This window comes from Pezoporus occidentalis, unplaced genomic scaffold (genome assembly GCF_034315485.1).
Source record: "Pezoporus occidentalis ecotype Australia unplaced genomic scaffold, CSIRO_AGI_Poc_V1 ctg62, whole genome shotgun sequence".
In the NCBI taxonomy this organism is placed as follows: domain Eukaryota; kingdom Metazoa; phylum Chordata; class Aves; order Psittaciformes; family Psittacidae; genus Pezoporus; species Pezoporus occidentalis.
The window spans coordinates 2,899,207-2,911,691 of NW_026915966.1; the positions used below are offsets into that span (position 1 = coordinate 2,899,207).

General features: G+C 40.7%; 1 protein-coding gene across 2 annotated transcripts in view; it reads right to left on the reverse strand.

Moving 5' to 3' along the window:
* Window positions 1–12,485, reverse strand: part of SEC14L1 (SEC14 like lipid binding 1) — a 40,221-nt gene that overhangs the window by 1,760 nt on the left and 25,976 nt on the right. For both annotated transcript variants that reach the window (XM_062639906.1, XM_062639907.1), the window contains exons 5-14: window positions 11,409–11,537; window positions 10,921–11,155; window positions 10,102–10,211; window positions 9,192–9,381; window positions 6,224–6,312; window positions 5,184–5,254; window positions 3,405–3,576; window positions 2,970–3,104; window positions 1,148–1,282; window positions 458–709 (exon numbers count right to left, since the gene is read on the reverse strand). In XM_062639906.1, coding sequence (XP_062495890.1) covers window positions 458–709; window positions 1,148–1,282; window positions 2,970–3,104; window positions 3,405–3,576; window positions 5,184–5,254; window positions 6,224–6,312; window positions 9,192–9,381; window positions 10,102–10,211; window positions 10,921–11,155; window positions 11,409–11,537 — 1,518 coding nt within the window. The remainder of the gene's footprint in view (window positions 1–457; window positions 710–1,147; window positions 1,283–2,969; window positions 3,105–3,404; window positions 3,577–5,183; window positions 5,255–6,223; window positions 6,313–9,191; window positions 9,382–10,101; window positions 10,212–10,920; window positions 11,156–11,408; window positions 11,538–12,485) is intronic.

The following is a 12,485-nucleotide window of genomic DNA, read 5'->3' on the forward strand; positions in this document are numbered from 1 at the left end:
GCCGTAGGGAGCTTCTTATGGTACCTATCAGAGGGACAAACACACAGAAGCTAAGTCTTAATTTCCACACTTCTCCCATTACTGTGCTAAGAGACTATGATATTCTTCAAACACAGACTGTTTGCTTCAGAAAATAATGGTCAAAATTACAGCACACAGCATGTCTTGCTGCTTTCAGGATGAGCACTTCATCCTAGGTGACTTCCCCACTGTCCTTGCTGATCAATCTCAGTCACTATTGGACTGATGTAACCTCCCCTCACAGCAGATCCCATGTAAATACTATCCCCATTCCCTGCAGCATGCAGCTCGGAACAGAAGCTGAAATGTCAGCCAAAAGCAAGCAGACAGCCTGGAGCTGAATCACCACTCAGTCATCAATAATAATTGTGAATTAGAATGTGTCACTTTGGAGCTGGCCTCCACCTGCTCCCACCGGAGGATTCAGTGGTCTCACCTGCACACTTTCCCCTTCTTTGCAGATAAGGGGAGACTCCACCATACTGTAATCACATCCCAACTGCCAGACTTTGTCTATCAACTGGACATTGTTCCCACCAGGAGAAGTAATACTGTGAGCTCCTAGAGAGTCCTTTTTAGGAGGCTGTGGGGCTCTCTTGGAATGAAAGATGTTAAAAACAATGTCGCCCTTGCACACATCAAAATCCCATGTGATGACAGATGAGGCATCCACAATCTGAATGAGAACCTGAGATAGAAAAGCCATATTAGACAATAGCAATTTGCTCAGTAAAGACAAACTCCTACCAAAACAGAAGACAAAGAACAGAGCTTTGTGTTGAAACTAAGCCCAGCAACTATTAGAAAGGCAACACAAATTCTCTCCTGATGGAGTACATTTGTTTTAACATATGACTTCAAGAAGCTCTCAAGTAGCTTCTGAGAATATTGTCTTTGCTTAGAAGATATTTGAATGGAATGAAAACCAGACATGTTCTTTAAATGGCAAGATGATGATACAAGGAATGGTGACAAACTTCAGCTACTAAAGCATCATTATGCACCTTAACTATAGAACAAGGTAGAAGCTTGGCAACTAAATAATTAATTTTGAAACCATTTTCTGTCAAGAAAGAGTCCGGAGCAGAGGGTTGAGATGAAAGAAAAGGGTAGGCTACAGCCATACCTCATGTGGAGCTCCTTTGAAGACACTTGCAGACTGGTAGATTGTTTCAGTCCAAAGCTTTATGTCTTCATTTTCCAACTCTTCTGCTGTCCGATAGAGGGACTTGGGAACCAGCCCACCCTCTGGCACTTCACACTGAAAACATAAACAGCCATTATAAAGTATCCCCTTTGTACATCCACATCCTGTCACACACTGCCTGCTAGCTTCAGAAGCCAAAACTCACCTTCAGCAAGTACTCTGAAGAGTGAGACACAAACAGAGTTTGAAAGTAATTCTATAGCTTGTATATCACACATACATAAACATATTTTACAATGAGCTGGTTTAGGTGAGTTTGCAGAATTAAGACACCAGGGGAACAGATCTTGTATATGCACAACAGCCACCACCATAGAAAATAACTGTGTCAATGCTATAGTTATCACTCATGCTGCCCTACAGAGATGTGAGCCACTTAAGAATCCCAAGGAAAAGTGGCAACAGGGCCTCGGTCTGAAAACCGTAGCCTACACAGACCTGAAAGAACTGGGATAGCTAAATTGAAGGATGGTAGGGAGATACAGTAAGTTTCCAAACAGGAAAAAGGATAATGCAGTCAGGGAAGGTAACAGTATTGAAGTTACAACTGTAACAGCTCAGTACTAGAACTGATTACACAACTTCCTAAGCAATCTTCTCTTTAAAATATCTCTAGTAATGAAGTTAGACAACTATCTGATCAGAGATAGGTTTCATAGGAGTGTTTGATAACTGCATTACAACACAGAATTGGAGGAATCTCTAAGTCATTTTTATTCATATATCCAGAAGTCAAGAAAAAAGAAACTATCGTTTTCTGTGATGGACAACAAGAGTTGTAGCAATTTGCTGTCTGGTAACATTCACTTTTGCTTATTTAAGCAGTGGATTTTGCCAGCTTTTTGAGCTTCAAATTAGATAGCATAAATTCTCTCCACTGAAAGCTACTGCTGCAGCAGAAAACAGCCTACTCAAGATAAACACATGCTCTACTCTGCCACGTGTAACAGGCTTCCTTATAATTTGATACTGTATTTGAACAGACCTAGATGAATTTTCAAGAATGGTACAGAAATTAACCTAAAAAAAGTACACAGGGGCTTAAAAAGCAAGCCTGAAATTATAATTTAACACAGCTGAGTTCAGGAAAAAAGTCACTTAAGTGTTAAAAAAGTCACTTAAGTGTTACTGTGACACAGGCTCCATAAAATGCCCCAGCTGCACTCCTACATCTCAACCACAACAGTGAGCCTGTGTTGTCAAAAACATTACAGAGAAAAACCTTACAGTATCATTGAGATGTTAAAATGACAGATTCAATTGACACCCATAATGTAGGCAGGGAACAGCTACTAAAGCACATGACAAGGGACCTGAGAAATTACAGTACCTTGCAGTAAAGCAATGGTTTTAGTTTGCTGTGGGCTAGGAGTCCTGGCTGTTTGTTAAGCCCTGCTAGCAGGTGTGCCATGTATTTCCTTGGGCTCCTTATGGTATTGGTTAATTCTTTCAGGGGACACAGACTCTTCTGATGGTGACAGCTCTTGCGCAGTGTTGTGCTGCCACATCTGCTTGAACTTGTCAGGTAACAGACTGTGGCTTTTAACCTTGGCTATTTTGGTAAGTTATTTGATATTCACTGTGCATCCAGAAGAAAACAGCCTGGGAAATCATAGTCCCTGCCTCCAAACTATATTAGGAATCATCCTGTGCTTCAAGGCTTCTTTGTTTAAAGGAATGGAGGGGAAAAATAATAAAACCCCACAAATAAGTTGCTATATGCATTAGTTTATATTCATACCATGCACTCTCCACCAAGAAAATCAGGGATGATTTCTTTATCGATGTAATCCAGCAGTCCCCCAGGACCCTGGTAGTCATTTCCAGCATAAATAAGGAATTTCTTTCTAGTGTTGTCATCAATGAACGGACTAACCTACAAACAAAGAAAAACAGATTAGATCAGGTACCCACATTTTTCTCAAATCAATTTTGAAGGGATCAGTTTGATTGTTACCATCCTCTTTAGTTCACACTACAATGAAGCTAAATTAACTGACTGCATAAGCAAGTTCTTAGGTAGTGTTTTTCAACCCACACCAGGAATCCTATAAAGAGAGATGTTTCCAACTGGTAACATTCCTGCTTAAAAAACTTGATCTCTAAAGAGCTCTTGCAGACAAGTGTGTAGCAGTGTGCTGAGAGAGCTGAGGAATACCCTGAATTACAAACATACCAGTGTCCAAAGAACTGGGAATACTCGAGGTGCTCTCAGGATAAGAAGACGACCCAAAGTCTCGGGGTAATTAGCTTCGACCACCTCAATGATTCTTAGCAATGCTTTGACACCAGGTCTCCATAAATGCCGCATGTTCAAACCTTCCAGATCTACTAGACAGGTCCAAGAGCTGAATATGAGAAAGACAAAAGTGAAAAGAAAAACCTCAATAGCATCAAAATTCTCTTTTCTCGTGCAAGTGTCCAATGTACTGAAACGTGTGGATCCCACTGCGTGTTTTGGTTTCTTCTATTTTACCTCCTTGTTTTGTACTGCCTGTAGACACTGGAGTTTAAGGCCCTCCAAACAGAAATATCTTAAGAGCGTGCCAAGCATGGTTACAGAGTCTGTGCAATGATCACTTTGCACATCACATGTATTCCCCCAGAGACATTTCAGACTCCAGGTGAAGGTTAAAATAAAGCCAAAAAAGATACTGTCAAAGGCCACCCAAATGTTAAACCACTGCTTTTACTGGGAAATCAATTAAGTGGCCATGCTGCAATGAGGCAATTTACAGCGCAGATTTCCTACCAACATAGCACAGTTATAATGCCAATACATGTCAAAGCTAATTCTGATGTCAGGTCTCAGGGAGAGAACCTTTTTCTATAGGAAGAGGTATGTTCTTATACTAAATACTGAGCTTTAGCACATGCTTTAGTTACTTTCCAAGTTCAAGTCTTGCCCTAGGCATGGATCCAAGATTTACCTCTGTGCCGTACCAGCTAGCATCCATTAAATTATGGCTTCTATGAAACAGCAAACCCTTCTTTGTTTCATTTTAAATGTTCGGTATGTAGTCCTTTACTATTACTTCTACAAATGGAGACCCAGTGAGCAGCACTTTTTCACACTTCCACACATAAAACCCATCACTTGGATTTGACCTCCCACTGAGAGCTAGGTCAGCAAGTTCTTTAACAGGGACAAGATAAGCAGGAATACCACACATCCCTGAACCTTCACAGGGTAATGGAAGGACTCAGAAATTGAAAAGAATCCAAGAAACACTTTCTTTTTAGGGCCAGTCCTGCATTCATTCCACACCCTTGAAACCATGACGCAGTTAACACTTTTGTAAGTGAGCCCTACAATGACCTGAAGATGGGATAACAAGACATTTCTGACCGAGCTTCACATGAAGTTGTGCCAGGATTTGGAAAACTAGGCCCCAGGTTGCACAAGGTGCCTCATGAGCTTACTTTGGATCAAGAGTTGAGCAACTGCATAAAAAAATGGAGAATGCAAACAAGAACTGAGTGCAATGTTCATCCACAGTTCATGCTAAGGCTCAAATAACATGAAAACAATACTTTAAACTACTGGAAAGGTTATACATGATATCATAGCCTCAACTTTTTGGCACTCTGTACCAATGTCTGACTATAAAATCCCCCCAAAAGAGAAATGTGAGTTAGGCTGCATTGCTTTGCAGATGTACAATAGAAGAGAGCAGGAGCATAACACCCCTCATGTAGAACCCTTATGAGCATGATACCAAGACTGCTGGAGCAGATGTGCATTTCCCTCAGGCTTTGCCATGTAGACCTACTCTAGTGGTAACTGAGGAGGCTCTCAGTTAACTATAACTGTGCTTGTATCTGCCTGTGAGACACACAGCCCTCTCTTGTTCCACTTAATAACCTTTGCTCAGCAGCATCACTTTGCCGCATGTTGCCTACACACCCCATGAAACCAGGTAATTCCCAAAGAGCAGATCCACTTGTATTTTACCTTATTGGCCTGCCAAATACTTTTGTGTTCTCCTCACATCGCCTCAGTCCTTCTTCATTTATTGAAAGAACCTGTACAGCAAGACATGTTGTTTAAAGAAGACAGTCTTAAACTCAGTAGATGGGATAAAGTAAAAAGAAAAGGTTTATATCCAAAGTGTAATTAAAACTACAAACTGAATCAGCATAAAACTTTTATTCCTCCCAAAGAATGAACTAGAAATCACTACCTTTACCCCACTGGTTGATCTTGTTCAAAAATAAACATACTCTTCCAGAAAGGCAGTAAAATATAAACAAGATCCTCCTCAAAACTGAGCCTCAGGAGTGATACAGACAAGAAGTCCCCCTGCCACTTTAAGCACTGATTTCTTATTTACTCAGAAATTAAAAGCCTCTTTTTAAGCTGCAGAAAAGAGTCTTGAAACAGAAGTAGGGCAAACAAACAAAATATAGTATATGCCTGGAAATGCCACTGGAAGAGAAAAAGTAAAATCCAACCCCAGCTTCTAGTGGTTATCATGGCCATGACTGTCGTTCTTAGGAGTCAACAACAACAAAAAAATCATTGCAAACCTGGAATTCTGCCATCTTTTGGTTTGGAAACTGAGCAGATCCACAATAACAGAGCCTTAGCCATGCCTTTAGAGAAGGCAAAATTACAGGCAAGTACTTTTTCTTTAAGAATAAATTATTCTTATCCTTGGAGCACAGGCTTGATAAAATCTGAACATGGCATTTTATATTCTGTACAAATGCAGGGATTGGAGCTTAGAGCACTGCACTACTGCAGAAGAATCTGTGAAAACGCTAACCAATAACTAAGGGAGCTGCCAAGAACTACGCCTTTCCGCCATCAGTTTGCAGTTGGAAAGAATGCAGAAGATCAGATACCAGGAGCTTTCAGATGTATTGAAACCAAAAACAGACGGCCAGAGAGTACATCAAAATATCCAGTGTGATGAATGTTCTGGCAAAGGAGGAAATTTCTAAATGAAAATATCACATTGTTAGCAACTTGTTGGCTCCAAAAATACTTACATAGCGCAGCAAGGCCTCTTCCCCAAGAGCTCTCACTAAGCCTTTGGTATCCATCTGTCCCAATCTCAGCACATACAAGGGGCGACCATCTGAATAACAGGAACAAATACATCAACGTAACCCTTACCACAGCAACAGACAATTTGAATGAGCTACTTTTATGCTATAAGTCCAAAAGGAAATAAGCCATACTCCATTCAAACTTTGTAGGCCAGCTTGAAGAAGGAGAACCTGGAGCAGACGACAACACAAATTTTGCCCTGTCCAGCTACACCCAAAGACTGCCTGTAAATGAACTGCAAAAGTTTAATGGAGACATCTTGGTGCAAAAATAGCTCCCCTATCAGCAAGGCACTTTCGAAGGACTTCAACAAGTACACTAGTACATGCAAGATCTTGGTATACACAGTTAAAGACTATAATTAGCTTCCAGGACAGCCAAGATACAGAAAAAGCTTTAGTCCATTAGCGTAGGTGAAGACTTGCAACAAGCAGCAAGCCTTGAATCACGTATGATGTAATAGTGCTCTGGATAGCTTACAGCAACCTTTCAGGAAAAGTAGCTGCAGTGAGTTCTGGGAGCTAAGAAAATAGAGTGTTAACCAAGGGACTTGCTTTCTGCAGTATTTGCTGGAGTCGCACTTTGCAGCTATGTCATTACACATTATGCAGAACTGGCAAAGAGCCTCACTTCTGCAGGTTAAGCCTGGTTCCAGGGATCAGCTTCAGATGGACCCTTTGCATTCAAAGCCTTGCCTCTTCACTTTTGCTGCATACTGGGCATCCCAATACTGTCCAGGATACTAAGGCATTAAGCTTAATAACTGCATTGGCTGAATTTGAGAATCAAAGCTTGCATTCCTGGATCTTCATAATAGGAGCATGTTGTCTGAAACTGCTTCCATCCTCCCAAAGCTGTGATGCGTTTTGTAAGGTTTGCTTCTTGTATTCTAGTACATAAGCTAAATAATCACCAGCTTACAGAACTGAATATGCCAGGACACAAAAATAAAATAATAAAAAAGAAGAGCTTTTATATATAAAAATATATATGTATTTTATATATAAAAACCTCCCTGAAGTCCTGTTTTCTGTTCAGCTTCACTTCAACAAATGCAAAGAGGAGTATCAAATTATCATTAAGTCCTTTGGAACACAAGGAAAGAAACTGTTAATATATAAAAAACCCCAAATAACCTAAACTGCAGAGTCCAGTCAAGTTGTTTTTTTGGCAAAGACACCCCCTCCATGAAAGTTCAGGGTATTTTGTATTTTATCAGGTCTAAAAGAAAATGTTATTTTAACATCAGCACATGATTATCTTGGAATGTGCTGTTTAGCTTTTGAAACACAAAACAAACAGTGCTATTAAGCTTTATAGCAGGTCTTCCTCCCTTCTCAGCATCCAAAGCCAAGCTAAGTGCTTACTAACCCTGGTCCACCCAAATGACACATGAAGGAAAGTCTCGCTGACAATGCTGTATTATCACTGTATATTTTATATTCCATTAGAGCTTTGTGATTTAAACCACCATTTGATTGAAGCATTCCTGTCAAAAGCCACTCAGATGCACAGAAAACTGTGCTAATTGCAAGCCAAAATAATAACTTTTATTCTTTTGTACTAATAGCTCATTCTAGACAACATGCTTCATAATCACTCCTGCCTTTGCTTTAACACTAAATGCTATAGAGAATTCAGCTAGCTGAAGTTTGGCACATTTAGCACATGTAGGAGGAGCAGAACATTACTAGAAAAGAGGATTTAAAAGAAGAACCTACCACTAAAATTTTAAATTACACAGAATTATGCAGTTTTGAATTCTCTTTCTGCTATTGACAAACCCATGCTTTACTTGTGGGCATGCTGCAGAAGAGATTAAAGGAACTGGAGGGGAAGGGAGGGGGCATGAAGCTAACCACAAAACTGAAGAACTTCTCAGGATGACATTAAACAACCCTTTCTATCTGCTTCCTGGCAGGACCCAGTTATGTGCTACTGGCAGAGAAGGTCTTTGCTAAGTAAGGACAAGGAACTGACAGAAAGGGAGAACTTGTTCGCAGGTGTTTTTCCCTACAGTCTTTATAAGCATATTCCCATTTTCCCCCCATTTGAGGTCTGTTAAACCCAAAGCAGCAAGGGAGAGCCATTCAAGCTCCTGGCCACTACTGCTGACAGCATCCTGTCCTGCTTCATACACTTCTTCTAACAGGAAGAGCCAGCAGAAAACAATGGTGCCGAGTGAGGAAAAGACTAAATCAGAACACAGATAGCACACAGTAAGAGATCATTTCCTTATCAAAAGAGCCCAGCTTGCTTCAACCAACAAATTCCAATTCTGTGTATGTATTAGCAACAAGATCAGTGCACGATAAAGCAAGCCGAGGGATAGGGGAGCACGTCAGCCACAGTCATCCATGTTTTAAAGATCCTGCTGTAGCTCACCATACAAAGAGTATTCAGCCAAAGCTTCTTCCCTTCTTAAATAAACCTGCTCTGTTTGATGTTTTTGCAACATACCACTCTTCATCATTAAGCTGATTGTAATGCCATATAAGTATTCATTTATGCCATCAGCAGACTTACACAACATCAGAAATAAATTGATTAGAAAGATATACTTATTTACAAACATATTTTAATCACTGAAAAAGAATACTCAGCATTTGCATAATACACTTCTAAGCATCTCTGAGCACTACAGAAGTGCAGTTAACAACTTTTCTTAAGCTACTGGCAAAGCAGAGCTCTTTAGAGAGTTAAGTATGTCAAGCATTAGTCAGAAAGATCAGGACCTAGGAGTCTGCCTCCACCAACTAGAGGAACTGACATCAATTTCAATGCAGTTAGTACATAACTGAGAAGTTCTAACCATCTTTCCAGCCACCTCCAGTTAACAGAGGGACAACTATCACCTTTAATTCAGAACGTAAGAAGGCTGTTCAATATTCACCCTATGTAGCGTACCTTTGTCATGGTGATGCCAGCCTCCTGCATAGTAATCCTGGAGTACTTGAGGAGGGTTCCAGGTATCTAGAATATAGTCTACCTGATGCTGCTTACGCCACGTCAGCGACTGGCAAAGGATCTCTCTTGCTTTATCAATGTTGAAGTCCCGGGCACGCAGGAATCTTAAAATGTGCTCATCCTTTGGGATCTAATGAAAAAGTACCAAACAAACAAATCCCAATTTTGTATTCAAGGTTTGAAACAAGCACAAAAAAACCCCAAATGACAGACAATGAAAAACATGCAGCCCTGCACCAGTGCAAGGGGACAGTATGTAACACTGGAAGTTACTTGAGCAAATCAGTCTTTGCAACAAAAACATGAGCCCTGTCAGATACTGCAGCTACCTTCATATAAAGGATATTAAAATGTCATGAACTCCAATGTAATCATTTACACCTGTGTGACCATACTGAGCCAGTCAATTTAAACAAATCCAGCAACAAAAGACAGACTGTATTTCTCTGTTAAGCAAAAGGAAGCTGAGCCATACATGCCAATCACAAGCCTCTGGAAAACCCCCAGCCTTTATCAGTGACTTAAATGGCCACATTGCTTCCCCTTAAGTGCTGCAGTTTGGGACACAGATTTGAAAATATGACATTTGGCCAAAACAAACAAATGTAAAATACAGTTATTGCAGAACCAGGCAGAGTTATAAAACTGATGTTATCCTCCCTGTGCTGGTTTGCTGACATTCTGAGGCAGTCACACTAATTGTTTAAGCACCTCAACTGACAACATCAGCTGAACAGTCACATCACAACAAACTTCTATTGCCACTGTACCAGGTTTTGGTCATGAAGTGCCATTTAACAGGAATGGTTAGTGACAGGAGGTGTGGGTATGATTACCAAGAGTAACTTACTTTGCCTTTGTGAGTCTCCTGGAGCCACTGCCTCAACCGAATGAGGCAGCTTTCCTGCATTGGGGTCAAGTCACCCAGATACCTCTTGATGTAGTCTGCATCTAGCTTGTCTAAAAGGAGATGCACATGTGATTAGAGCAGTCCTGAACTGACCAAGCCAAAGTAGTAAGTGACCTTACTACTGTTATCTGAAGGAGAGAAGTGACTGCTCTGTGCCCTGTGCAGTCAGAATTGAATGAAATTTCTTTCAATCAAAAGATAAGCAAGGGAACTTACACAGTCATCTTAATGGTCAACCAAGATTAATTCTCCTTCTGCAACGAAGGGAAGGAGTAAAACCAGACATTTATAAAAGCATTTCGCCAGTACATTCATATTTGTCAATCTACAGCACCATAGGGCTTGCTTCTTCTGGAAATATTTAGAGAACCTTGGATCTGAATCTCCCAAGGCAAGAATTTTCCAAAATTCCCATATTAAGAAGATACAACAGAAGACTGTCCAGGAAACCTTCAGCACTTTTCTCCTCATTATTGCTATAGTAATGCCTATCCTGAATTTCAGGGCAAGCAGCAGGCCATTCATTTGAAGCTTAACGAACAGCAAAGTGATCATACCTGATCTTCCTTTACTAAAAGGATCAGCACACTACAGCTATTTAAGCTACTCCACACATTACTGCTTTGCTAACCTGCACTTTAACATTGTACGTTACCAAAGAGCCAATGCAAAGATTTTCAGCTGCCCATCAGAAGCAGCTCAGCATGGAGAGCCTCTAGAGAACAAAGAATCCCACCAAAATAAGTCAGACCACCATACCATCAGGCGTTCCTGCTGTGGGCTCTGAGGGACTGCTTGAGGTGTTGAGGATTTCCTTATTGCTCAAGCCCTCCTTTGTGGCAGAGTCTGGTATATTAATAGCAGGTGAAACTGGTCGTCTTGGGTGAGATGTAATGCCCTCTGATTTACATGCAACAGGAGGAGTCCAACGAGGAACAAAAGTTATTCCTTCTTCCTCCAGCTGCTTCAGGTAGTATTCTATTATTTCTTTTCCCTTCAAAAAGGAAAATACACTTCAGCTACTAAAAACACCCATTTAGACACAGAACAGATTGGGCTGAAAATCCATGAAGTGGCCAGGCCTCTTCAAGATTATTCCACTTGAAAATACAGACCTATACACACATGCTGCTCCAGGCTAAATAAACAGCCCCGCTTGCTGAGCAGAGCAGCCTGTTACTTAGCAGTGGCTATGCTGTCTTTTGCTGAGTGGGAGCCAGGCACCTGCTTCGTGACTGCAAGCTCACCTTTTTAATATTGCTCGTGTATTGCTTCATGGCAATCTTCTCCACTGTGCTTTCAAAACCAAAGAAAGATTTTATATCCAGACTTGCTGACTGCTCAAAACAGGTCCAGTCTTCATTGTCAGGATGAACCTATTAGGTAAAAGGAAGTCATACAGCTTTCATTACTCATTTAGTATTTTTCCTCCCTCCCAGTATTTGAAATGACTATTTCTTGTTCTACCCATGGCTAGCACAGCACAATTTTTTCTTAACAAGAAAGGGGAGGGTGGAGAAATACCTGTGCATCAGCCAAGAGCCAAAGGACTAGCACATTTATACAACTAACACTATGTAATTTCTACACACAGCCTGTGACTGTAGCATATATGTGGAGCAGTGAGCTTTCTGCTGCTGCAGGTTGGACTGATGACCAAGGCCAGATATCTTGAGGACTGCAGCAAGTAGTGTCAGCATTTCCAAGCACTGTAGCAACAGACACACTGCACTAGATAGTTTCCTTGATGTGCAAAGTACCTTCATATTTTGTAGACTGAAAACTTTTACTTTGTTCTCCTATGATAATGCAACAGAAAGAATGGTACTTCTCAGTTGATTGGCAGCTGAATAAGCTATCATCAAGCACTCCCAACTTTCTTCTTAGCTTATGTCTTACTTTGCTGAGAAATGATCCTGAAATAGAGATGCTACTACTTCCAGCTAGGCTCAGTCCTAAAGGTCTTTTCCAATGTGGATGATTCTGTGATTGATGATGATATGCTGAAGAAAAACTGTTTTCTAAACCCTCTGAGAAAAAAGACTTGTCTAAGGAATTTCCAGTCTGGGCTCTGAATTGGTAGTTACACAAATATCATGGAAGGCTGGATTTCTGAGCATGCAACTGTCCTGATGCCTTAAAGCTCCCCTCACCTTCAAAACATGCTAGAATTGACTGGGAATAGGATCCAATGCTTCATAACAGGACAATTATAGAAAACATTTCCCTTCATTTGCTTCTTCTGCATTAGAGAATGTGGGGTACTCAAATAGCTTGTACAGCCTAAATAAGTACAAATCATAGTAATAATATTTAAGAAGCTT